The 27632-nt window shown below is 41.6% G+C and overlaps 1 protein-coding gene across 1 annotated transcript in view; it reads right to left on the reverse strand.

Annotated features, from left to right (window-relative positions):
- valopa (vertebrate ancient long opsin a) overlaps positions 1-21462 on the reverse strand; it is a 34994-nt gene extending 13532 nt beyond the window's left edge. Inside the window, exons 1-4 of the mRNA XM_049600573.1 lie at positions 20550-21462; positions 17528-17738; positions 3189-3306; positions 943-1176 (exon numbers count right to left, since the gene is read on the reverse strand). Of these exons, the coding sequence (XP_049456530.1) occupies positions 943-1176; positions 3189-3306; positions 17528-17738; positions 20550-20913 (927 nt within the window). The 5' untranslated portion in view covers positions 20914-21462. The remainder of the gene's footprint in view (positions 1-942; positions 1177-3188; positions 3307-17527; positions 17739-20549) is intronic.
- Between the last annotated feature and the right edge of the window lie 6170 nt (positions 21463-27632).

Consider the following 27632-nt stretch of genomic DNA (forward strand, 5'->3'; position numbering starts at 1 on the left):
AGGCATGTAAACATTCTTGTAGAAACCGTAAATACAAGTATGAACCTGAAAATTACATTGCATACAGTAATAGGTCCTCTTTAAACTACACAAAATTGAACAATTCACTGTGGATACTGTGAAACTGAAGTATAAGTTCTGCATTAGATGTGTTTAATTCATTTTTATTTGATAAAAAAGGCATTGATCTTATGGACCATGGCCTGGACTACGTCACTTGGGTCCCAGCAGGAGATTTATCTTACAGTCAATGTTTCCACCACTTGACCTCTTTAGTACAGCTACCATGAATAAGCACTAGTTAACTGTTGAGTCAGCATGCCACATTTGACAGTTAATAGGTTGTTTAATCCAGTAATTTAGATTTTTGATGAAACACTATAAATCACCCAGTCTTCATCATGGAAGGCAAAAAAAACCTAACTCACTTAAACTATCAAAGAGAAGTTCAAAATGAATCTCTGAACTCATGGACAGTTGTGTGTAAGAACTGCACACAATCGTTATTTTCTATTGGCTGCTGCAATATACTTGATATATACAGTTGATAATGATCACCCAAAGCGTGTCTCACTTACACTGAGGAAAAGAGCTAGACAGCACAATGTAAATGGCATGGAAAATCGCACGCCTCACCATAGGTGGCTAATGTATTTTTTAACAGAGCCACGCATGGACAATCGTACTCTCTGGATTTCATGTTTCATTTATTCATACACCATGCATTATTGAGAGACAGGCTAACACCCAACAACAAGAGAAAAAAACATATCACTATTCTCCAGCAGCTTTCATCTACTGCATACAGTGACATGTCTGAACTCTGGCAAAGGAAGGAATTTAGCTACCTTCCCTCTACACTGCTATAACTAGTCTGGGTGCTACAAAAAATACTGGAATAAAGCAAGTGAGCAGGAACGAAATGGCAAAACTCTCAGTTACCTGTTTGTTCATGAAGACGTAGATGATTGGGTTGTAGACAGCAGCTGTCTTGGAAAAGAAGGCAGGGATGGAAACCAGCCTGGGGTCAAGTTCAATGGTTGGATGAGCTGTGACCAGTATGGAGAAGGCTGCGTATGGCGTCCAGCACACCATGAATGCCACAATCATCACCACCACCATACGGGTCACCTGCCGCTCAGGCTTCCTGGCACTGGCCAAACGACCATGAGCTACCTGAAGGAAACAGAGAACAATGACTAGCTGTACAGTATGTTTTTTAACAGTCTATTAGGATATAAAAGTGATACTAATTACTTTTATTTTAGTACTCCTGTAGCCAATAATTTAAAGGCATAATAGGCAGGACTTTTCTTTAAAACAATGTTTAGACTGATACAAAAGTAATCCTTCTCAATCATCAGTGATGACTAGTAATGAGTATGACACTTTAGCTGTCGTCATTTTGGTTTGGAGCCACTAATGACTAGATTTGGACGAGAGGGGGAACTGTGGAGGAGTAAGGGGTGGATCTAAATGAAACTATTAGCAGACAGCCTGTCACTCAAAGAGGCAGCCCTTAATTATGCATAATTTTAGCCTTAATAAGATTTAAACGTTTAAGCTATAGAAAAATTCACCCCACATAAAGTTGTCACAAATTAGCTACAGAGACTAAAACTGTTGGGAATTTTAACGTGGATGCCTATGGGGATTGACTTGCTCTTGGAGCCAGCCTCAAGTGGCGAATAGAGGTACTGCAGTTTTTGGCATTTCCACACTGGCTTCATTTTTCAGGACCCGACGTTGCCGTTTGCTTGTGACCCACTAGATGTCTGTGGTGGTGTATTTATCTGCAGAGACTCTGCAGAGACTGTATATTCCTATTTTCTTCTCATTTTGCTTCAGTTTGGATGTTCCTGGGCATGGTGCACAGGTGATGTTGGGACTTAATGAAAAGGTAGAGACCAGATGCCAAACTGTAAGTGGCACGCATCCAAGAGGAAGCTACAAAAATCCCAGACACAGGACAAAAAACACAAAACAAATCAAAACAAAGCAAACACGCAAATATAGTGTGGCTAAATGCCCATCTAGGGTTAGCTTTCATTTTTTTTGGTGATACTATTTACGAACAGTAAATGACAATTCTTACGTATACCTTGACTTGAAATATCTTCATTCTAAGATTTCATATATGTCTCACATAATTCCGAGCCTTTGAAACAGCTTTTACGCTACCATTAGACACTTACAGCTTCCTTTTAGCCACACTAATGTATTTCGGTTCATATGCAGGTCAGCAGTTATTCTTACTTGGTGATAGGGGTTCTCCCAGATACAATAATGTCCTTAATAAAGAATTCATTTCCTAAAACAAAATGAGAACTCCACAGAGGACCTTTAATTTGGCACCACATTTCCTTGCACAGCTTCACTGTTACTGATACAGCCCTCACTGCACCTCTACTTCCTTAATGTAACATTTACAGAAAGTCACCAAAAATGTGAATCTGGACTCTTAGTCCCTTTAGACTCTTTAAGTCCAACTTAATGGCTCCAATCTGTGGCCTTTAAAGTGTCTTTTTGTCTGCAAGCATAAACCGTCAAAATGGAGTAAACATACAGTTTGAGTACAAGCATGACTCTTTATACAGCACCATATGTCAGCTGCAGCTACATTTCAAATCCACAATATTCACAGCTACTGTGGTCAAAAATGTGAGAAATGGGAGAAGCATGCCAGGAACATATGACTTCATGAATGCTACTGCAGGTTGTATAGAACTTACATCAAATGTCAGCAGCTACAGTTTGCAGACCAATACCTGATATTTCCTGTCATAAAAGCCCTGAATCAGGGTAATATTTTCAATAAACTTGTGTAACTTCGAGGTGGATTTTTTTATGTGCAGTCCTCCCATCAGCACACTGATGGAGTCTGATTCCTTCAATTTTGCTTCTGGTCTCTGCTGCTGACTTCTGTCTCTCTAAACATGTTGGGCCATTTTCAAATTCAAAGCAAAGAACCTGTGTGTACATATGTACCTGCTATTTAACACTAATAAAGGTAATCTTAGCACAGCAAAGTAACCATCCATACCATCAGCCTCCCTTAATGTTTCTGGTTGGCTTAAAGACATAATTTTACAATTACAGAAATACAGTAAAGTAGAAGTCTGCATTCATGAAAGTACATTTTATAAATATATGATTTCCATGTTTGTTATGTTACAACTCATACCAACCTTTCTGAGCTTCCTCAGGAGCTTTCCATAGCAGAAAAATATTACTCCCAGGGGCAGAATGAAACAGGTGGTGAAGAAAGTGATGATGTAGCTGTGATCGATCATGTTTGTTGAATACCTGTTCAGAGAACAAAAATGTTTAGTTGCACATTATATGAGCTTTAAACTGGTTCATAGCCAAACTTGTAAACCTGACTAGAATACAGTTTTTAACAAATAATATTTTGATCAATAGAAAGGTATAGATATGTTGTGAAAGGGTGTAGGTTTATGAAGTGGAGAATAAAGAAGTCCTCTCCTGAAAATTTGGAGTGTCAGACAATTAATTTTCTGCACTCTCAATTTATGATGGAAATGTCTTCAATTATGTTAAAAAAACAAACAAACAAACAAAAACATAAAATTCAGGCAGCAGGTGAAAATTCAAAATCTTAAAATATAATGGAATATAATGCAGTGAGGCTCTCAGGCATTCTGTATTGCTTTTAAATATTTATTCTCATGTAGATCAACTGTTCTCATTAAATGTTATCCCTGCTGATCCAACACATGTAGGCATGATTGAATCTTCCCCCCTTGTTTGTATCTGCATGTTTATTCACATAAATGATACATGAATTCATTTCAATTCATTTATAAACCTTTGGACTTTAATAACTCTTGTTTCAGCTAGATCTCTGCTTGTTTAAAACTTTCTGCACAACCAAAACTTATTCCATATAGAATATGTGCTCTCTGAAAAGTCAATATAGTATTTTGAGAAGAAATGTTGTAACATTATGAGAATAAAGTCAGAATAATTCAAGAAAAAATCTACACTGTGCAAAAATATATACACAGCACTCTTGAATTTGCTCCCATTTTTCGCCAGTTTGAGATAAAGACCTAAGACTTTTTTTATACAAGTATAGCCCACTCTCAATGTGCAGTTTGATCACACAACACAACCACAAGATCTTCTGAGACGAGCCACCAAGATTAGCTTCCCCATGATGGCTTCTGATGGTTTGTGCTGAAATTATTCGGTTGTTCAAACCAATTTTTGCATCAGCTCTCTGGGTGGCTGGTCTCAGGTGATCTTGCAGGTTAAGACACCGGATGTGGAGGTCCTAAGATGGTGTGGTTACACATGGTCCGCAGTTGTGAGGATATTGGGATGTACTGCCAAATTCACAGAACTGCCACACCTGTCAGGTAGATGGATTATGGATTATATTGGCAACGTGCTTGCTAAAACAGATTTTAACAAATTTGTGACCGAAATTCGGGAAAAATAAGTCTTTTATGTGCATAAAAAAGTATTAGATCTTTTACTTCAACTCATGAAAGATGGGAGCATAAACAAAAGTGCTACATTTATATTTTTGTTCAGTGTATCTGCCCTATAATCTGCTGTGCATCATGTTATGCACGACACAGTAAAGGACTGTCTAGGGATGAGACAAAGTTTAGGCAACCAGCTGAACACAGCTCTTCATCTGAAGTGAAAAACAGAAACCAACAGAAAACACTTCTGATCAGGCATAAATCTCACCAATGTGTTGCTCACTGTCCACATAAATGACAAATGTTAACTTCACTAAGTCCAATAAAGTGCAGCTTAGAGCCTTTTAGTGTGATGCATCCTGGAGAAAGGAGACCGTCCCAAACAGAGTAAAGGTGGCACGGAGAGACAGCTGTATTAGAGCAGCCTCTGCCATGTTTTCTGCAGGAGCAGTCAGCTTTCCCTTTCTGTTGGAGCTTCAACATCACCACTTCTGCATACTGCCCAGAGACGGCTGGTATAAATGGGCTAGCAGGGCTAAGCCCTGCCTCTCTTTTACAATAAAGACGAGAAAGTTATTAAATCAAAGAAAATATTAAAGTATATGTTATTGGACCTTAGAACTGATTGTATTTGGTGGAACCTATAGCAGCAACAGCACTAAAATAGTCACAAAAACGTAGGATTTATCTAAATGGGCTGATCTGTTACAGCCCATACTCCTAGAATCAGCTTCCAATCATTGTTGTCACATTGTGAGTGACAGGTGTCGTGAAAAGCCCCCTTGATTTACTGTCCAGTTGGGCTAAATTAATTCAGCCCAGGCCACTGACTTTTGGCCAATGACAGTGCGTGGAAGTACAGTGAGGGCCTGCACGCTGTTACTGTAGTGAGAGAGTGAGCGTTGAGTCTTGTGAATTGCGTTAGCATCATGCTGAACGAGGTGGATTATTTTAAATGCTGTCTATTGAGCGGGACCTCATCCAAAAATCATCAGACTTAAATGACTTGGTGATTAACCTGTTTGCATCCCAGAAAGGCCGTCGATGTGAGCTTCTCTTCAAATAAGGTAGGCCCAAGTAGGGCTGAGCGGTATTCGCGGTGACAGTAACTTACCGCAGTAAACATGAGCCGCGGTACTGCTTTTGTGGTTACTGTCATACCGCAGTACTCCGGCTACGGCGGCAGAACGGGCTGGCCGGCCTGCCTGCCTGCCTCACGCACCTCCCTCACGATGGAGGTGGCCTGGCCGACCGCCCCAAACCCAGGCCCGTGGGAGAAGGGGGCCCGGGAGCCACCAGCCCACCCTCTTCCCTCTAACGATTATACATAGTGTTAGTACGTTTGTATACACAATAACAGATGGATTAGCAACCGTTTTACTTCTGACGATAAATAGTTTCCATCCTAATTTGTATGGCTTTTTAAATTGTTTTATTTAAGGTGTAAAAAAAAAAAAAAGAGAGAGAAGATGATACCGCGATATCATACCGTCACCGCATTCCCCCAAAATAATACCATGATATTGATTTTAGGCCATGCCGCTCAGCCCTAGGCCCCAGCCCTAACCTCTTATTAAAGGAGCATTACGCCTTTCCTTTCTTTACCTTTCCTGTCTGTGTACAGCAGAAAATAGTCTGTGTGTGTGTGTGTGTGTGTGTGTGTGTGTGTGTGTGTGTGTGTGCGTGAGCCAGCCAGCCAGCCAGCCAGAGAGAGAGAGAAATTAGTCCTCTTTGCTTGCAGTTTAAAAAGTTTTGCTTGCAGATCAGTCCTCTTTGCTTGCAAGTTAAAGTTTTGCTTGCAAGTTTAACTGTACTTAATAGGTGGGGCCTACGCTGATGGATGAGAGCAGAGTTTCTATTGGTGGGTTTGACGTGGCTACATACAAAGTGGGCTACACCCACGATTCCCTCTCTCCGACTGGAAACACTCGGCAGTTGGCATTACTGCTACACGCCAGGGCATCAACGGTACTAACCGTTATGCCCTCGAATAGTTCTGGCCTGGGTAAACAAAAGCAATCTACATGCACCAGTTCAAATAAAACATTCTTGCTATTATTAGGCCTAGTGGACCCGTGTACTTCTGAAACCGTGTATTATTCTATGCAATTTGGCCACACTCAACCGCACTTTTGGGCCCCAGAGAACCGCGTTTCTTTGAAACCGGAGTCCAGGGTGAAGTTTTTGGAAGACTCTGGTGCAAGCTGTTGCGTGTAGATAGGATAACCGGGAACTGCCCATTGGTCCGACAGCCCATTGTTCCCATATTGAACTCATTGTTCCGAAGTCCATTCCGAAATCATCATGATGCCCTGTGGTTAAGGTCTGGTTAGGTTTAGGCACAAAAAACACTTGGTTAGGGTCAGGAAAAGATCATGGTGTGGGTTAAAATGAAAAAGAAAGTGACAAACACATAAGCCGTGAGCCTGCTCCGCCTCAAGCCTGTCGCGGCGCACCATACGTCCACCGCGAGCCATTCAGCCGGACTAATGGGCTGTCGAACCAATGGGCTGTCGAACCAATGACATGGACCCGGATAACTGGAGTATTGTCTCCAGTCTCCATTGTTTGACGTCAGAGCGACGGTAAATAGCTCTTTTCTAAAAGTTTACTTATTGCTAAAATCCCACATCCTGTGTTAAATACAGTGTATCTTAACTATATTTACAACTCTGCTTGATTCTGCATTATGCACTTAGCCCATATGTGAATGTTTACCGTTGCTAACGACATTAGCATTAGTTAGCTTAGCATAATCGTCCGAAAAAAAACAATAACCCATAAAATTATAATTCAACATATTTAAACAAAATCAACAACAGCTACCACCAGTTACAGTCCTTACACCATTAGCAAGTTAGATTGTCAAAATTAAAGTAATAACAGATTAAGTCCCTGAGGAACTACGCTACCATTAGTGTTGCACAGTATACCGGTACTAAAATAGTACCGCAGTACTAGAGTATTCCAAACGGTACTATAATTTGGAAAATACCGGTACTTTGAAATTGATTCAGTCCATTAATTTAGTTAATTTATTTTTCTCAATTATGCACACAAACGCCTTTCTTGTTCCTATTGGAGCACAGATTGCACAAGTGGTGTGTATGACAACACCTGTATCAACATTCGCAACTGGTGCATGTGAAAAAAGACAAGAGAAAGTCTGCCTCGCAAAGGGAGACAACAAGAGACAACACAAACTTGGTGGGACATTTGAGTTACCAAACCGTGACGTCCGTACTGAGGTACTTACCGAACCATGATTTTTTTGGTACCGTTACACCTCTACTATTTATTGTTCTAAAGGTTTATATCCAAAAGGACTTTCCCTTAGGAAAAGTACCGAAGAGTATCGAAAAGTATCGAAATTCATATTGGTATTGGTACCAAAACAAAGATTTGGTATCGTGACAACACTACATTAGTGACGGTTGTATCCACTCGTATGCAGTTACCTTACATTACAGTTCACTCAAACAATATCACGAAACACAATACAAACTATATAAACAAGTTATCTATTAAGGGTACACTACTAAAATCTGAAGGTGCTTAGGTGACATTTACCCACCTGAAAGAATAAATGAAAAAAAACAATGATTTTGCTGGTCTTCAGTAGCTTTACTCTAGATGTAACTGCCAACTGAAGAACACAGCGCAAACCAACTGTTTATATACCCAGGTTTGCTCTTGTGCCTTTACTCAAATCAGTTATGCTTTAAATTGAATGGGGAGTATCTGTATGGTATCTGTAAAGATACAAAATTGATATCATATGCATAAAATAATGTCACAATTGAGTGGGCAGATACACATAAATACCCTATATGTCACACTAACTTTATTCATGAGCGTGCTATCCGCTCTCTTTGGATGGCATATACAGCTGCTCGACCTAACGACTAACGAAGGAGGCTGCTACTGTTGCTAGCTACCCAAACTACCCTACCACGATAGCAGCGATGGGCCTGCCAACGGAGGTTCAGAACCGGCCGGTCAGATAATCAATTATTTTTTACTTGCAATAAAACATTTTTTGATTGCAATATTGATACTTTTGCTCTCAGATCTGTTTTTTGATTGCAAAACCTACTGTTTTACCATAGCCATAGCGGTCCTTCAAAATATAAGCTATGAGTCACATTGTAACTGTCCTTCAAAATAAAAGTCCTCGACTACATTCATGTTTTTATTTGGAAGGGCAGGCAATATTGAGGGGGTCGTAAGTAGAAAAAGGTGAACAATTCTGCAATTTCCCTGCTATGAGCTGTCTGTGAAATGTCATTTTGACATTCAAAGGCTTTTATCTGGCTACAGAGAAATATGACAATTTTGCACCTCATTTGAGCTTGAGTTAAAAGGGAAATTTCACAGCTGTGACAAATCTCTGTGACATAATTAGGGTCCCCGAGGCCAATAATTTACTCTAATTATGTCATTTCCATGAGAATACCTACTGCTGTCAAATGAAACAAGCTCCAGGTTAATGTGTAAGGAACTACCTAGCAGACAGAGTGATGTGTGTGTGTGTGTGTGTGTGTGTGTGTGTATGCATGCATCTTAGTCTCTGCTGAACCAGGGAAGTGTGGCCTGCACACATTTGTGATGGATCGATTCACACCTTGTTCCTAATGAATTTATTATCAGGTGACACACATTCAAAATAGTATTTCTTGATGCACGAAGATGTGCTTGATTTGTTCCAACTGTTTTTTGGGGGTTTTTTTGTTTGTTTTTTTGTTTTGATAAATCATTCAGGTGAGTGGCCACTGCCTTACTGTTGCTAGAAAACACAGCAGAGTTGTGAGGGATTTCTTAGGTATATCTTCACAAAATAACTGAACAGGCAGGGACGCTGTGAGGGCCCTGTGATTGCAGCTCAACTGAGGCTCTGAAACTGTAATTATCTGTAAACCCATGCACATGTTCTGGGATCCATGTGCAACTCTAGGCCCCCTGAATCATTCAGACTTTCTCCATGAAAATGCAATTTTTTTTGCTTATTTTCCTTCTAATTGCAACCCTGCAGACAGTCATGCACCCTTTGGTTGTGCTCAAGTGGCTCCACATGGACTCACCATATTTTCCCTCCATAGTTTAAAGAATACATATGGTTAGTTTATATGGCCCCTGCCACATGAAGAAGAAGCCTGAAAAACGTGGAGGAAAGCCCCTCCAATTTGAAAGTCTCTCGTTTCTAGATGTGCATACTTGAATTTGAGCATTGTCGGGATGTCAGTGGTTAACTGCTAATGGCAATGGTGTAGTGGTTGTTGATGAGGTGGATCAACTACCAGGTAGATGGGTAGGTTACCAAGGAGGAAATACGTATACTGCCTATATATTCCAATGTCTTTTTAGCTGATGTGTGAGTATACTGTAAACAGGTAGAAAAAGAGGTGGGTTTACCCTGTATATATCCACTATGCCACTGAATAACTGGTTAACCACCACAAATATTTTCAATTGGTTACATATGTTGTTCCGTAAGTTAATTTTGCTGCTCTTAAGTTTACTACACCGTGCACAGGCCCCCAGGAAGTGAGCCAAGCTTTGATGCCAACTTTCGTAGTGGCCAAACAGTGGCACTGCAATTTCAGAGGTCTGTCACATGACGCCACTGGACCCAAAAATATTTTTCACCATTGAGTTATATTAAGAAAGAGACACCTGTAAATTCATGGATACAATTTTTTGAGTTCAAACCCCCCATGAAATTACTTGTTTCACTATTCATATTTAATCCATTTGGTCCAATATGATTTGGGAAGTCTTGAAGAGACTGATTAAATTATTTTATCCAACTTCAAGTTAGTGGAGTGGTAAACCGGAAGTAGCTGGCTAAGCCGCCAGATGTCTCAAGTGCGCCTGCTCTGCGGTCCCAGTGATGCGGAAGCAGTGATCATCCGATTTAATTTCATACTACAGAAAAAGAACCTTTTGGGCTTCATGCACCACTGAGCAAGGGTCCTGCCTTCAATGCTGTATCAAGGTCTCTTAATACATCCATGACTGTGCACCACCCAGGTCAGGTGAGACTTCCTTGTTGCACCACTCATTCGACAATCACCACTAGTAACGCTGTCCTGACCCAACAGTGTCTCTGTGGAAATACTGCTCCAAACCAAAACTGACATCTCTAGTTCATTCAATATAATCAGCCATCAAATTTCAGGTGTGTGACATAATAGATCATAAAATGCATCAGACTAAACCAGTTGGGTCTCTGCATTGAACTGAAATGTATGAACTGCCCAGATAAAGAGCAGCATCAATCGCTGTTGATGCACTTGACAGAGTGAAGCACTCAGTTTCCCCATCAGCTTCATCTTTTGGTCAGGAGGCCAAGGTCATTTGAGGTTCAGTGACTTAAAAAGCCACTTCAGCATATCAGCAGGACAGTCGTTGAGGCAAAAACTCGGGCGTGGGAGGAGTTCAGTGAGGCTATGGAGGAAGACTATCGATCGGCTCCAAAGAGGTTCTGGCAAACTGTCCGGCGCCTCGGGGGGGGAAGGCGGCAACTTCCTCACACTGTTTACAGTGGGGGCGGGGAGCTGCTGATGTCAACTGGGGACATTGTCGGGCGGTGGAAGGAATACTTTGAGAAGTTCCTCAATCCCACCAACACGTATTCCAGTGAGGAAACAGAGACGAGGGTCTCGGGGGCAGGTCGTCCAGTTTCTGGGGCAGAAGTTGCTGAGATAGTGAAACAACTCCGAAGCGGCGGAGCCCCGGGGGTGGATGAGATTCGTCCTGGATATCTCAAGGCTCTGGATGTTGTAGGGCTGTCCTGGCTGACACGCCTCTGCAACATTGCGTGGACATCGGGGGCAGTGCCTCTGGAGTGGCAGACCGGGGTGGTGGTCCCCATTTTCAAGAAGGGGGACCAGAGGGTGTGTTCCAACTACAGGGGGATCACACTCCTCAGCCTGCCCGGTAAGGTCTACTCCAGGGTGCTGGAGAAGAGGGTCCGGTCGATAGTTGAACCTCAGATTGAGGAGGAGCAATGTGGTTTTCGTCCCGGACGCGGAACCGTGGACCAGCTCTTTACCCTCACCAGGGTGCTGGAGGGGGCATGGGAGTTTGCCCAACCAGTCCACATGTGTTTTGTGGATTTGGAGAAGGCTTACGACCTTGTCCCCAGGGGCATCCTGTGGGGGGTGCTCCGGGAGTATGGGGTTGGTGGCCCCTTGCTAAGGGCCATCCAGTCCCTGTACTGAAGGAGCATGAGTCTGGTTCGTGTGGCTGGCAGTAAGTCGGACCTGTTCCCGGTGAGGGTTGGACTCCGCCAGGGCTGCCCTTTGTCACCGGTTCTGTTCATAACTTTTATGGACAGAATTTCTAGGCGCAGCCGAGTGGTGGAGGGTGTCAGGTTCGGTGACGGGAGGATCTCGTCCCTGCTTTTTGCGGATGACGTGGTCCTCCTAGCTCCATCGAACAGTGACCTCCAGCTCTCGCTGGGCGGTTCGCAGCCGAGTGTGAAGCGGCTGGGATGAGAATCAGCACCTCCAAGTCTGAGGCCATGGTCCTCAGCCGGAAAAGGGTGGATTGCCCACTCCAGGTCAGGGGGGAGGTCCTTCCTCAGGTGGAGGAGTTTAAGTATCTCGGGGTCTTGTTCACGAGTGAGGGCAGGATGGAGCGGGAGATTGACAGGCAGATTGGGGCGGCGTCAGGAGTGATGCAGGCGCTTAACCGGTCCGTTGTGGTGAAGAGGGAGCTTAGCCAGAAAGCAAAGCTTTCGATTTACCGGTCGATCTTCGTTCCAACCCTCACCTATGGTCACGAGCTCTGGGTAGTGACCGAAAGAATGAGATCGCGAATACAAGCGGCCGAAATGAGTTTCCTCCGCAGGGTGGCTGGGCTCAGCCTTAGGGATAGGGTGAGGAGCTCAGACATCCGGGAGGGAATCGGAGTAGAGCCGCTGCTCCTCCACATCAAGAGGAGCCAATTGAGGTGGTTCGGGCATCTGGTAAGGATGCCTTCTGGACGCCTCCCTTGGGAGGTGTTTCGGGCATGTCCAACCGGGAGGAGACCTCGGGGCCGCCCCAGAACACGCTGGAGGGATTACATCACCCGGCTGGCCTGGGAACGCCTCGGAGGAGCTGACGGAAGTGGCTGGGGAGAGGACTGGGGAGAGGACTGTCTGGGCTTCTTTGCTGAGGCTGCTGCCCCCGCGACCCGGACCCGGATAAGCGGAGGACGATGAGTACGAGTACGAGTACGAGCATTTAATTCATCTCCAAGAGATTTTGGGAGGTCTTTTTGGATACTACAACTGTGGGACACCTAATTTTGAAATGTGTAAATCCTAAACATAGTGGCGTTAAAAACATTGACAGGTTTTAAATTTTTACAACCTTGTATTCAAACCACTTTAATGTTGTTTACCAGCATAAAATCTTACATCAGCCACCACTCTCTCTTCAGTTTTCAAATTTCCAACACACAACTGCAGTGCTAATCTCGTTAAAAAAAAAACAAAATAAAGAATCAGTTTTCAACCTGTGATAATATCATTGTTGCCTATTTGACAACCTCCATGCTTCTAAAGAATCACAATGCAAGTCCAGGGAAATGAGCTGGCAACCTTCATCTGTGCATGTCTTTGTAATAAATACACAATACCTGAGCTCTGGAAGGGATCTGGAAGAAAGTCAGCAGCATAGCTGATATGGTAGATTTTATCCAAACCCCTCACCAAGGATACAGCCACCTACTGACAGTCCTTGTGCACAATCCTTCAAAACCTTGCATATTTGCTCTTTTAAAATTCCGAAGCTGCCCAGTGCTGAATATCTGCAAGTATCCAGAGATAAAAAGATGCACATATATGAGGATTTTAAAATGCACCAGGCTGTGCATGTGGCAATATTCTGGACCTTCAACACTTGTGCTGTTTGCGCTCCCGCTGTTAACCAAATGCTTTATGACAGAACTCATGCTTGGTGCAACCAGAGGTGGAGCAGGTCATCTATGTGCTGTGTATCTCCATAAGGTGATCTCTTAATTGTATTGTCTGAAGCATTCATTCCCGCCGTGTGTTATCTGAGCGATGGTTCCTTTACAGGGCTTGAGGCAAACACTCAGCACCCACGACTTTGATCAAAGCAGCTAAATAGCATTACCTAGATGGCACCCTCAGGGCAAAGGTCAGAGCTGACCTGTTTCTTGACTTTTCCATAAGACACATTCACACAGTGTGAGCTAATACGATGGAAGCAGCAATGTAGATCTAAGCCACAGGGCTGAGTATGGAATGTCTATAATCTGTGTTCAAGGTATGGTAAGAAAGAAAGAAATACAGTGTTATTTATTGGCTAAAGGTAAATTAAATCACCGCGAATTAAAGGAATATCTTACCCGCAAAATGGTAATTTGTATGTCAATTACTCACTAAGTGTTGCCATGAATTCCCGAAGAAAACTTTATTTTTCTTGCATGTGTCCATGACAAGTGGGGAATCCAAAAAAATGAATGAATGCAAAAGTACATCAAAACAACCATTTACAAAGTCTTACACAAGTTGTGCAGCATAATACAATGCACATTCATCCAGTTGCATGCTTACGCTTTTGCTAAAATGCACCCTGATCGTACCCAATCGAGACACTCATTATCTCGGGGTGAGACTGTTTGTACCGCGGTGTATTAAATCTTAACATTTTACTAATAATGCATGTGTTTGGAAAGTACTGAGCATACCACTGGACAAATGAGACTTGGATTACACTGCACAGGTTGAGTGAGAGTTTGAAAAAAAAAAAAAAGTTTTGATATAGTTGTTAAAAGTGGACCCCATTTACTTCTGATATATGTCCGCATTTTATTTTTTGGATTCTCCGTTCACCATAGAGGCATGAGGGGAAAAAAAGGTTGTTTTTTTCCACAACGTCAAAGTAATGCACAGTGAGTAACTGATCTACAAATGGTCATTCTGTAGGTGAAGTATTCCTTTAAACTCTGGTGTTAAGGTTAGGGCTAGGAGTTTGAAACAGTTTAAAGCTGCTGCAATCATAGTGCAAATTATTAAATAACAGATTGGGGGGGTTGAAACATTTATCTTTCTTATCAGTAATCATGAATTTTACAATATACAGTATTTTCCATATTCATGCCAGGATGAAGCTTGTAGTACAATTTCAGACACCCCTAAAGTGGACTATACCATTTCATCTAGGCAAACAACTTGTCTGCCTGCATCACTCCAATCATTGCACTGGCTGGAGACAGTAGACAGTGGTTGAAGAAGTGACAGGGAGGAAAGTCCAGGCACTTTTTTAAGGTAAGAATGATTTGGCAAGGCAACTTTATTTATATAGTGTATTTTAAAAACAAAGTGACTCATAGTGCTTTACGTACAAATATCAACGTACAGTATCAATTTGGTAAAAATGTAGAGGCAACACAAAGGCAATATAAAAATATTAACATTACCAGTACATTTGATAGAATCTTTTGCATTAGGGTACTTTGAAAATGGAAACATTAACCTAGCTACTACTTAAAGGCATAGACCACCCCAAAATCAAACTTTGTGAGCTGTTGTCTTTCCTTGAAAATAGTCTAATAGAAAAATAAATCCTTATTCTACAGGATCCATATGTTTCTCACTTCTGAATTAATGGAAACGGTGAGAGTCACTCTAGCCCAGGCTTCTGAGCCTCATTTCAAAACTGGGACCAGTACAGGATCTACATCTGACTTGCTGGCAGTTTAGATCTAGAATACTTTGTTGGTGACTGCTGACTGCAAAAGTTGTTTGTGTGGTACAGTATGTGCCCCATGAGCTGTTAAATAGTGTAAAATATGGTTTATCATCATCTACAGACTGCAGACATTTTGTTAAACAAGCAAGATACTGTAAGGATTGTAAGACTTCTGTTAACTGAAGCACGCGCCTGCACTGTACTGGGTTCCCTTTACAAGTTTGGACAGATGATGCAACAGCAGCTCTACAGGACTGTTTGAGTGCACAAACTAGTACATGTGCAGAGATGCTGCCACCCACAAGAACCACACCAACCGAAACTACATTGTATTACTTACATACATCATCAGCATCAGCACATCAGCAAATGTGTTGATGATATGGTAATTACAATGACAATAAAACCATTCTCCAGTCAGAAAAGGCTGCCTTTTTGTTATCAAGCAGAACAAGACTAAAAGCTGGCTTCTAGGAGGCAAAGTGAAGGCACCAGGAGAGACTGGAGCTCAGCACCAATAACACCAACAATCAGACCATCACAGGCTACAAAACTGGTCGTGTCTCCATGTGTGAGGTCTTGTTGCCAGTGAGCTTAACAGCCTTCTATGCTCACTTTGATCTCCTCAACAATCAGCTGCATGCAGTTAGTGAACACTACAAAAAAGCACAACAATGCAATAAAGTTAAGGGTGATGTCATGTATATGTAATGTTGTGCTTTGTGTTGTACCTTGGAATAACTGAAAAATAAGGTTGCATGTACCCTAATGGTCACTGGTTTAATGCTGCACCTGGAGAGCATGCTAACTAACCCAAGTCAAACACATCCACAATGTTGCCTGACCAACAGTTAAACGCTGGGTCTATGCGCTAAAATGCTTGTGGTGGATCCTCCAGCAGTAAGTTTTGCTTTACCTGGGAACCTCTACCTTCAGTGAGGTGTGTGAGGCCTTTCAGCCTGTTTTTTTTCTTGACAACCCATGTTATGTTGTGACTGCAAAGCCTCAGTCAGCTCAAAAGGTTTAAAAGGCAGAGCTGGATAGTTATAGAATGCACTGAGAATGATAAAGCAGACGAGTTAAACCTAATACAAATTGTGAAAGACTTTTGTATGCCATGCAGGCAGGTGAGTACATCAACAAAATCAGTGATCGTTGTAACTCACTGTATGGAGGACAACAATGTGTGTGAGTGTGTGTGTGTGCTGCAAAGTGTGTAAAAACTGTGCAGTCTCTCGATTTCCTTTAATGTCTGTGGTGGTGGTTGTACCCGCAGCAGTGTTTTAATATCAGAGTTGTGTCCTCTTCTCTGGTTAATCATATTAACGCTATACTGAGGAGGGTGATTCTATATTTATAATTAATGTGTTTTTTGTTGAGTTTGGACATATGAGCTCAGTGTTGTTCCACTAGTGTGTACAGTGACATTTAACACACATATTTATTTTGTAGCCTAAAGACATTCTTTAATTTGACATTAGCATCATGTAATGCAGTGATGCAAAAGTGAATTTTTACACAAGTGCTTTGCATCTACATCTTCATACTGCTGGAAAAATAACAAGCTGGCACAGGATGTGCACAGCCCTGGACCAGAAAGCTCTGTGTGTAGTGTGGAGAGGGCTACAAGTGCATTTTATTGTGCAATTCTATATAATACACCTCACCTTCCCCTAACCCTAACAATTAGGATTAGAGGTAGGAGTTAAAATATCATGACAATAAAGGTGAACCTTGAACCTTCTTGTGCTGCCCCCAAGTGGTGGCTTTTAAGGTTTGGGTTTTGTTTGAGGTTAGAAAAACAGGACTTGATTCTGTAATACATTTTTGCTTCTTAAAAATGTATTAGAAATATGTGTGTGCGCATGGCGTGAAAAACTAACAACTTTGCATGCTTTACATACTTTAGGCTGCAGTTGTGACTCACAAACTTAATAAAACAACTCTTATCTCTGCAGCAGTGTATGATGTGAGTTAAAATAAAAGAGTCACTTCAGCCAAATGACACAAAAACATGTATTTCTTACTTACTCCTCAGTTTTCTGGTTGGACTTTTTAAATATTGTGCTCTAAAACTTGTGCTTCCAGCCCAATACAATGGAGCTGATCACAGCACTAAAAATGACAATTGAAAATCACACAGTAACGTGTCATTCCAGAAACAATGTCCATCAATAATCCACAAACCTCACCCTCAGCAGTTTTCACTGGGCTGATTTATCCAGTACTAAGAAATTGCAACCCAAAAACATCCACAATGAGGATTAAGTGAGGAAATACATTTCTGTGATTTAGGTGAATGGACCCTTTAAGATCAATATCTCAAAGTTCTTTGTTGGAAATGTTAAAAAGCTTATATCTCACCAGTCAGGCTCACAGGTGGTTCCGATCTTGCTTACAGTGTATCTGTTCCAGCCCAGCACCGGAGGGAAGGTCCAGATCAAGGAGAAGGTCCAGACGAACAGCAGACCCAGGATCGCATGCTTGGCTTGCAGTCGGATGTTCCCCAGAGGTCGGCAGATCACAAAGAATCGCTCGAAGGACAGAACAGCGAGGGACCACAGGGCCACAATCCCTGAAGCAAACAGCAGGAGGTCAGTGTGTGGGAGCTCAGTGAGACAACAGCAGTCAAAAACACACACCACTAAGTCCTGGAATTTGTTCTTTGATCTATGAAAATCACGGCTCTGTGCTTTTCATTTATCTGAAAGTAATAAACCTGAAGATATTGTTTTCTGGAATGTCACAATATTTGAGAGCAATGTGTGTATCTGCATCTTTTTGACATCGCCTCCCTCTTTCATTAGAGTGTGACACTTCATTAGTTTCTTAACTGGCTTTTGGAGCTTATCCAACTGGGATCGCCTGGTTATACATCCCCCACATTTCTTAATTTTTGACATAGTATCACACTGCTGTACCGTGCAGAGGCACAAGTGGCGGTACTGTTGCTAGAAATAGTTTAATGATCCTGGGTGGGTGCAGTAGGCTGCCTCCTAATGGGCTAAAAAAAGACGACTTTAATGATGGTAATAAGTCACTTTCACAGACTGGTTAATTACCTATCTCTGCACAGCCAGGTACTCTTAGTGTCTGCCTACTGGACTCACTGGAGAGGACAAAGGGAAGAGGTGGAAACCAGGGTGTTCAATTATGTCACATTTAAACAAGAGCCTCTGTAAAGGACCACTAATACAATTAACACCAATACTTAAGTGCTGCTTTGTAGCTTTTTAAAGTGGGCTCAAATTGGCCATCAAAGGGTGGATTTTTTCAGAGAACCATCCACTATTCTGGCCAAAACTTTTAAATATACTTATCTGTAAAGCACAGGTGTGTGTATGTAAAAAAACAACTAAAAATAGGCAGAAACAAAATATTCTCACCCTGTGCAAACTATTAAGTACAGCATCCAACTAGCTCATTAGGAAGAGCTAGCTCAGCTTAATCACTTTCTAATTTCCTCACATACACCCCCCTACACACACTCAGGTGATAGCAGCGCCACACGGCTGTCAGTCACTGAAGCTGCTGTCCAGACTGAAATTGGAGTGGCTTTTCTCCACAACCTCCTTGAGGATGTTATCCTCACTTCAGTGGACTATTGATTTGCTTCCTCAGTGATAATTTATTACATCAGATGGTTTCTTTTAGCATCACGCCAGCTTCTCATCCCACTAACAAAATGTGTTTTTTAGTGGCCATGTGCCAGAGCGCTCTTTGCCCTGCAATACTGTTTTCCATAATCATGAATAATGGGATTCTTTTGTGCAATAAATAAAGGCATCACTACACCCAATACACCAAGAGCTGATATGCAATATATCCATAATCTTTAAGAGCCATACATTATACTGTATTTAGATTAATTCATTGTCTTTAGGATTTTGTTGTTATGTAGTCTCAGTATGTGAAGTCAATTACCTGGGCTATATGAATTCAACGTACAATGTCATGCAGGTCTGGCAAACCATATGGGATATTGTAAGTCATTATAAGGACCAAAGCTGCCTCATTAAAGCGCCACAAGGTAAACTATTTTAAGTGAAAGTAATCTAATTACATTGTTATAGAATGAGACTCATTATATTCTCCTAAGCATTCATTATAAATTAATATTTTATAAGAAATCTGGCACTTTGACATCTGTAATAAAGACATCCTGTGACTTCCTGCCACTCCTCTGGATGTTTTCTAAGTTGCCAAAATAGGAATGCACAAACCTTGTTACCAAATCTAATAAGGGGCGTTTTCCTCAATTAACCAAGTATTCTCTCCTCTTTTGATCAAATGTACTGTAGACCACTCACCAGACGCCCAGGAACCCAATGTGGGAATCTTTGAATTCAGTCTTAAACAGAGCTTCAGTAGAGACCAGGAAACCAATCCACTGATTTTGTTAAATGTTATTGGTCGTCACGGTGCCTGTAACCTACTTATGGCAAGTCATGCACTGCAGTATGTGAGGAGGCTCCTGAGTATGGCTTTGAATTCTGCCTTAACAACTCACACTGGGCTTTTGTTACTGATCCTTCTGTCTGTTTTTATGCATATACAAACTATCATGCAGGTACAGTTTCTGCAAAATCTGCCAAAAGGGCTCAAAAAATCACCACCAGTTACCACTGAGTCAGACATTACGGTGACTTTTTCAACTGGTGCCTGAACTCAGTGAAGTTTCTCACCTTATATCTTGACAATTTAAAATGAGATGATACTCCACAATGTTAATCATTCAAATCATCTAGTTTTAGTTTGCCACATGCTCCATAATACAAATTAGACTTGCAGAGTTGCATTATAGGAGATGAGCGGCAAAGGGTGCAGTGTACAACTTGCAATAAATTTACAACTTTAATTTCTAGAGCTGATTAAACAAGAAGGTTTTATTTGCATACACAATTGAAACACCTTTAAAATCATTCCTATGTAGCTGATATGATGGTTTTGCTGTGTTCTATCATTGTGAATTTCACTTATTGCTCTTAACGTGTTCATTTAGTATCCATTACCTGCTCTGACATAGCAAAGGATTGCTTATTTTTATATAAAATTGAGATACAAACGCTCAGAGAAGCTGAGAAAAGTTACTGACACCCTGTCCCTCAGTCAACTTTTTCATTTTGGCAGCAGTTGTAGTGGAAGTGATTTGTCACTTTTACGTCCCCTCCATCCCAGATGCCCTGATTTATGAACAGATGTTGAAGTCAGCGCTGATGGAAGTCTGAGTATGTGCCATGTGGAGCTGTTTTAGTCAACACACAGTATTATTGCAATTTATGTATAAAAAGCTCCAACACTGACACCTACAGTTACTATAAAAGTTGTCTTAGGCAACCCTGCGATTAGAGTACCAGAGGGGAAAAAACAACACAGGTAAACCTACCGAAAAAAGTAACAGCAAACCCCTCCAGGACACACGCCCATTTCCCGAGGAAGAAATAACCCCTGGCGTTTGTCAGGAAACTTATTACTCCACCGATGAGGGAGACCAGAAAGTCAGCGATGGCCAGATTAACTATAATATAGTTCAGGGGTTGTCTGAGTTGTTTGTACTTGAATGTGACAAACATGACGAGGAAATTTTCGCTCAGAGACAGCGAGGTGACCACAAACATGAGCACGGCCAGGATAGTGAAGTTCCACGGCGCGATGTTCCTGATGGGTCCAGTAAAGGGATCATCAGTAGTGGAGAGTTCAGCTGCCACAGTGTAGGACACAGCGTTCACTGGCAGACTTAAAGTATCCATTGTCCATGCCCAGAGTGTAGGCTACTTGCTTGGTGACCCTAACCGAGACAAAAATCCTGTTTGTTCTCTTTTTCTCACACTCACAACTTCACGTGGAGTCACTCCTGAACAGCCGCGCTCACTAGTCTGCGTTAAACATGCCACTGCCTGCGCTCTGGAGCATCCGGTGCGCCCTGGGACTCTTCTTGTTCTTTTCTTGCAATCCGGGTTGCCTGACGCGCATATTGGAGCACGGGAGAGAGAAATGTTGAGTTGAGGTTGTTGGAAAGCGTGGGTCTACGTGTGAGAGCGGCGTGTAGTTGTGGAGCACACGTTGCGCGGTGCGGGCAGAGGCGATGTCCTGAAAAGCGCTGGCAGCAAGTGCATGAATGACCGATCAGTAGCATCTTGGAAGCTCTTATATAGGCGGCTCCGGCGCTGCTGCTGCCCTCCGGGAGAGGCGACGGGAGGCCACGCGTCCTTTTCATGTGCGCTTCTTTGCGTGCTGCGGACACTGATGACAACAAAGTATCCAACCCTGACGCACAGACCGCTTAATCTGGCAGCTTACAACAGCGATCGATTCTAATCTGTCCTTTAACCACAAACCAATAATCACACCCAGTCATGATTCATAAACCAAGTAAGTCTGTTTTGAGGCGCGTCAGTGAGATATTGTGGCTTGTCTTTTCCAGTGCGCAACCCATTAATCATGCGTAATTAGGCACAGCAGCAGGTTGATTGGTCACAGTGGACATTGTGGTATTAATCAAAACTAAGTACACGTGTCCACCTTTTATACATTACCTGAACAACCAAAACGTGCTAAATATAGGCAGCTTTGGGCGATACGTGTCAAACAACCTCAATTGACCTGGACCGATTAAATCAAGCTTTCTAATCAACTTGTAGTTCTGCTGCATTGTACAGACATGCAAGTCTAAAAATGCCTTGTCTGCCTGCTGCATGATGATTACAATCAGTAGCACCCCTTGCTGTAGCCAAATGTGTCACCAAGAGGTCAATTCACAACAGGCTGGCTTTGATTGTGTTGGACGACCCCCCACTTGACATAGGGTGCAACCACACAGACACACACCAACCTAACCACCTAATCCTGCAATAAGATTTGAATAAGGACACACCTCACTGTGTAATTTGTCTCCAAAATTTGTCCCGTCCTCCAAAAATGAAAATAAATAATTTGTTAATGTGTTACAAGCAGATTGAATGTGAGCATCAGTCATCACTAAGCACGTGTGTGAGAAAGATAAATAACATTTTGCTGAGCAGATGATCCATTGCACTTGCTTTTAAGATTGAAAGATGGCAAACTGAGCATAGATATACTGCTTTACTCTGCACCTCACACCTGTACAATACAACCACACCAGTCATAGGAAAGTTTGTGCAATTAACACACATTCTAAAACAGACAGAAATCATTTGGGGATGTTTTAAATCCAGCAACGTAGTCCCTATAAGAAAATGTTGGCATGTTCATTCTTGTAAATGATTAGCAGTCTGAGGAAGAGCATCACGCTCGAAACGACATGCAAAATAAAAAAATTGCATACGGGAGGTCTTTTGGTGTGCGGATCGCTTTTTTTCTTTTTTCTTTTTTCATGTTCATTCTGCAAACCATGGGTTTGATATATTAGTATGTTTCACTTGTATCATATCAACGTTTCTAAAGTGGCTTAGTTCTGATTAATTGTATATGAACCAACTTTGTCATCAGGAAGTGATGGATGATGTGACACCAGCCTGTTCTCACTCCCAACTCATCAAATAACACTGCTTTACTGGTGGATGCCAGTGGCAGACACTGAGGCACAGAGGCACTCTTCACAGCAGCATGAAATGCACCTGCAGTGGCAGTTTGTAACATCACCGGGAACTTCCATAACATGAAGAGCGAGACAGTCTGTTTATGGCGGTTGTGAGGATCGTGGATGGATGGGTCAAACAATCTCCGGACTTTCACCTGAGAGGCCGCTGTTCGTTTCCCGTGTGGAACCTTAAGTCAGTGGAGGTATTTTAATAACGTAGTGTGTTAGTATGTGTAGCATGCTATGGTAGTGATGTCACATGAGGCTGCGTGACGTTAGTAACAACCATACATATTTCAAGCCAAGCCATGATGTTTTTTTTTTGAAACCATGCGCTTTTGTTGCCTAAACTTCAAAAAATCTGTGGGAAATAATTAGGACATAATGCACAACTTGGACACATCAGATGATCTAGGCAAATGCAGTATAAGATCAGAGTTTAAGGCAGCTACAATTGGTGAGGGAAATGTTATAGGAAACACTTTGTATTAATTTTGTGTCAATCCACCTCTCTGTGCTCTCACCGTTCACCGTGCCAATACAATGTCTGACTGCTGTCTGTTCATAGTTCTTAATCCACATAATCATTTAACAAAGGAAAAATCATACTCTTTTTATGAATAAAGCTTTAACACAGCACACTACTGTCTGACTCGAGAGTATCTACAGTGTATTTAAGCTGTTTATAGGAATGAGGAGTTTATGACCCTGAGACATTATTAGTAGCTTGAAGGTTCGAGATGACAACTCCTAGCTGGACCTAATAGTGTTGCATATCACAAGAATGATGTAGGGTTCAGCTGCTACTAACACTGAGCTGATTTTGACCAGATGCATTTCAGTAATCATACTTTGCACAATAAGGTACAGCATGAACTTTCAAAAAGATAAAGAATTGTGCCATTTATATTTTAGTTTCTACTTTTATGTTAACTAAGAGCCAGGACTTGAAGGTCAAGTCCAAGTCTGCACAGAACTTTTGTTCAGAGGTGAATCACCTCCCTGCTGTCTCTATCTCTGCCCAGTCTTTGATCTAGTTCCCTCTTGTGGAAGCCAGCTTGTCACACCTCAGTGACCATCACGTAAATGAGGATTTATTGCTAGCGCTGTCTGTCCAGACTCCTGTATGACTGCTTTTTGTTTGGCAGGTGTTTTAAAGTGCTATTGCCAAGTTCAACCTTGCGCTGAGGTCAAGAAGAGTCAAAAGAGCACTTTCAATTAGTTTTGCTCCAAACTTAAATTTTTGCTACAATACGTTCCATGATTTTCTTAAAATATGGCTGCATTCACTCTGCCACAGCAGGACTCTAAAAACCGATGGGTGTGGTTTTGCAGGTCACAGCAGCACATGCTTCCAATCTGTGATCATCTCAGTGCACATTCATGAATTGTGTATGTGTATGTGTATGAGCTAGTTCTATTTCTAAGGCTTGGAATATTAAAAGCAAACTAGATGTAGATGCAGACAATATGAGATCAGTTTATTTGATGCACGTCAAGTATGAAGGCAAACAGAATATACTATTCATATTTTCCTATTTTTGGTCTCACATCTATTATACATGGAAACTGATAGTCTGCAAGCCCATTTGGGCCAGCATCAACTGATGCAAGATATCTGAAAATCTCTAGAGAAGTCTAGTCATGTTACAGCCACGCCAGCAGTACGAGGAGGAATAATCTAAGTGTATCTTCATAAATTGATCACAAAAAAAATCATCTCTGTTTGAAGTTACAGTTAGGCGCGAGATCTCTGGTTTTATCCTGAGGTTAAGGTAAAGATTTGGTTAATAAGCAAAGCGCAATTTTGCTAGATAATCCAAAAAAGTGACCAATGTGAGGAGAAGGTGCTTTAGGGAGTCCCCTGCAGCAGCACTGATTTCCATTCCACTTGACAAAATGGTTTTGCATTAACATCTAGAAGCTGACATAGTATATTACAGCCAGTTCAGTGAAATAATCTCCAAACAAGCCTGACTGCTAACAATATTGAAGAAATCACCACAGGTTACAATGCCACATCACTGAGGTGCACGCGGTTTTGCTGTAGTGATGCTTTCAACCTTGCTCTGTTGACAGATAACACAATCCCATCTCATCCCACTCCTCTATTACATGTTTACCAGCCTTCCACCAGGGCAGTGACCTGTGGATATTGGCTGGTAGGATGGAATGGGAATAGAAGTCCATCAGGGAAATCCTGAGAAGCACTGGCAACCAAAGGACGGTCCAAAAATGGACAAGTTAGTGGTCATTCCTTCAGTTCTCTATTACTGTGTGGAAGTGGTAAAAATAGGAGAAATCCACACACTTTTGTCTAGATTTGCTGGTGGTGCATTGATCACATAAAACACTGTATAAACAGAAAGGTAAATGGTCACTTATGTATTTCACTTTCCATACACGTACACCTTCTTCTTAAAAACAGCTTTATTATTGTCTTTAGTGTTCATTCTCCAAAAATGTTTGAAGGGTGTCATCTTTTTTTTTTTTTTTTGGCCTCTCCAACCTAAAACTAAGAGCATGTCTGTTGTCATTCCCAGGTCATCAAGCACCAACATTTTGTCGTGCCCCTCAGTATGTGATATTGACACAGAAGGCACCCTTTGGTGTCTCTATGAGACATAATGTGCTTTCAACTAATTCAGTGTGAACCCATCTGTGGCAATACTTGATGCTCAGAGCAACTGATGTAGTATAGTATAAAGAGTAAAAAAAAAGTCTGGGTAAAACAAACAGAGTTTCATCCAGGACACTGCTGTTTGTGTCCTGTTGCGTAGCATACATCCATCCATGACGTATTTAGGTCACTCACATGACATATTTACACGCGCTACATATGAATTTTAACCCAAAACATGACTTTTTCTAATCTTAACCAAGTAGTGTTATTGCTTAAACATAACCCAGATCATTTCACAACGTTGACCACGTGTTACAGGTTTCATCCAGGAGGCAGCTGTGCCTCACATACAGATATTAAAGGGGGCATTTCATAGAGATGACAAAGGCTGTCTTTGGCATCTGTGTCTGTATGTAACTTGGTCTGCAACAACAGTGTTGAAATAGGTGGAACATGTCAGATGATATCCATATGAATGCCAGAAGCAAAGGTTTCCCAGCAGAACAATGCAGCGGAACAAAATAATCAAAGTAAAGCTGTAATTTCAGCTGGAAAACTTGACAGTCACCAACTAGGATTTAGAAGCTTCTATACTACGAAATGCGATTTTAAATTTGGCGCTGTCGTCAGTGTAAACTGCACATGAGCTATGCAGGAGTGGAAAACTAGTGTGGCAACAGTAACTATAGGGTAGAACTATAGTTACTACAATAACTGTACAGTAAAGGTAACTTTACTTATCTCAAAATAATCCTCACATGATGCTATATTATATTATATTACAATAAAATAACTACAATCAGTTTTGAGGCGCTCAGCAACATCTCCTGTCATGCTCTCCCTACTCTGTGATCTGCAGATTACACATTCATACAAAAACATACACATTGCTTTTCAGAATTGTGGATTCAAGGAGCGTAGACTGTATTTAAAGTTTTCTCACAGACCCGTCTGGTTATCAGAGGTTGAAAGAAAAAATAGAAAAAGGGATTTTGTGTACTGTGATTTCAAAGCACAGGGTTATATGCAGTAAACACCAAGCAAACAAACATTTCAGTCTTCGCACTGAACAAAATTCCAATACCATCACATCAGACATTTGGGATCACATACTGATGAAGAAAACTTATACTTCAGGTCAGTCTTTACTTAGATGAATAATAAAACAAACTTGATGAGTCTCAGTTGTCCTCACTTGAAAAAAGTTTATTACAACACAAATCTCTGCAGAGAAGCTCTTGGTACAATACATGTGCATGGACAGAGATATACCAGAAACTTAAGTAACAATACATTTGCTCAGCTTTATACAGTACGTCCCACATATAACTATTACACAGTGGAGGAGACAAAACCATGTTGTGTATTCCTTGACCCAGATTTATTCCTTTTGGAGCCTTGAACTCCTACACCATCTTACCATAATCACCAGACACCCAGGGCGTCCTCACATGTTGGATGCTGACTGAGAAGGACTCTGAGGCTTTTCAAAATGCCAAACCATGACCATGAACAGTGCATAAATCATACATTCCTTCATGTCCAATAATTTTTCTACCACACGTAAAGACTTTGAACATGTACCTTATCTCACTGGTCTGTATGTGGCACTGGAGCAAGGACTGATTCTACAGCTAGCAACACTGTCAGGGTTTGTGCCAGTAATTACAACCACTGGGAGAATAAATGTTTTACAATGATCTTACTGTATCAAAACAAGAATTCTATCTGTGGTTGTATAACTACATCTACACATTGACCATTATTCATGTCAAATTTCTATAGTTCAGTGGTTTTTAAAATTATTTTAGAACAGCTAAGGGATGTTGTTAGGCATGATGCAGAGCAAAGTGCCAAACAACGTCCCTTAGCTGTTCTAAAATCACTGTAAACCACAGCCTCATGTGGCTTATTGTTTTTATAAAATGGTTACCACAAATACATTGCAATGTTTCAGAAAATAAACAAATGCGAGAATTTATTAATAACAAATAATCATTCATCTGCCAAGCAATGCAGTTCTTCAGCAACATCGGCAACCATTATGGTCACTTTTCCCGAGCTGTTATTACTTGCCAGCGATGCAATTAACACAAGAGAAAAGTCAACATAATACGCTACAAATAAAAACAGGCAAGCTAGCTAAAGTTGCACATCGTTAGCTTACCACAGATCGTTGGTGTAGTTAGTCCGCTTTAGATGGAGATGAGAGGCAGATGGAATGGGCAGCAGCAACGACAGGTATTTCTCCAAAGATGTGACAGGACACAGTGGGCTCCATGGCT

Source organism: Epinephelus fuscoguttatus, linkage group LG16 (genome assembly GCF_011397635.1).
Source record: "Epinephelus fuscoguttatus linkage group LG16, E.fuscoguttatus.final_Chr_v1".
NCBI classification, from domain to species: domain Eukaryota; kingdom Metazoa; phylum Chordata; class Actinopteri; order Perciformes; family Serranidae; genus Epinephelus; species Epinephelus fuscoguttatus.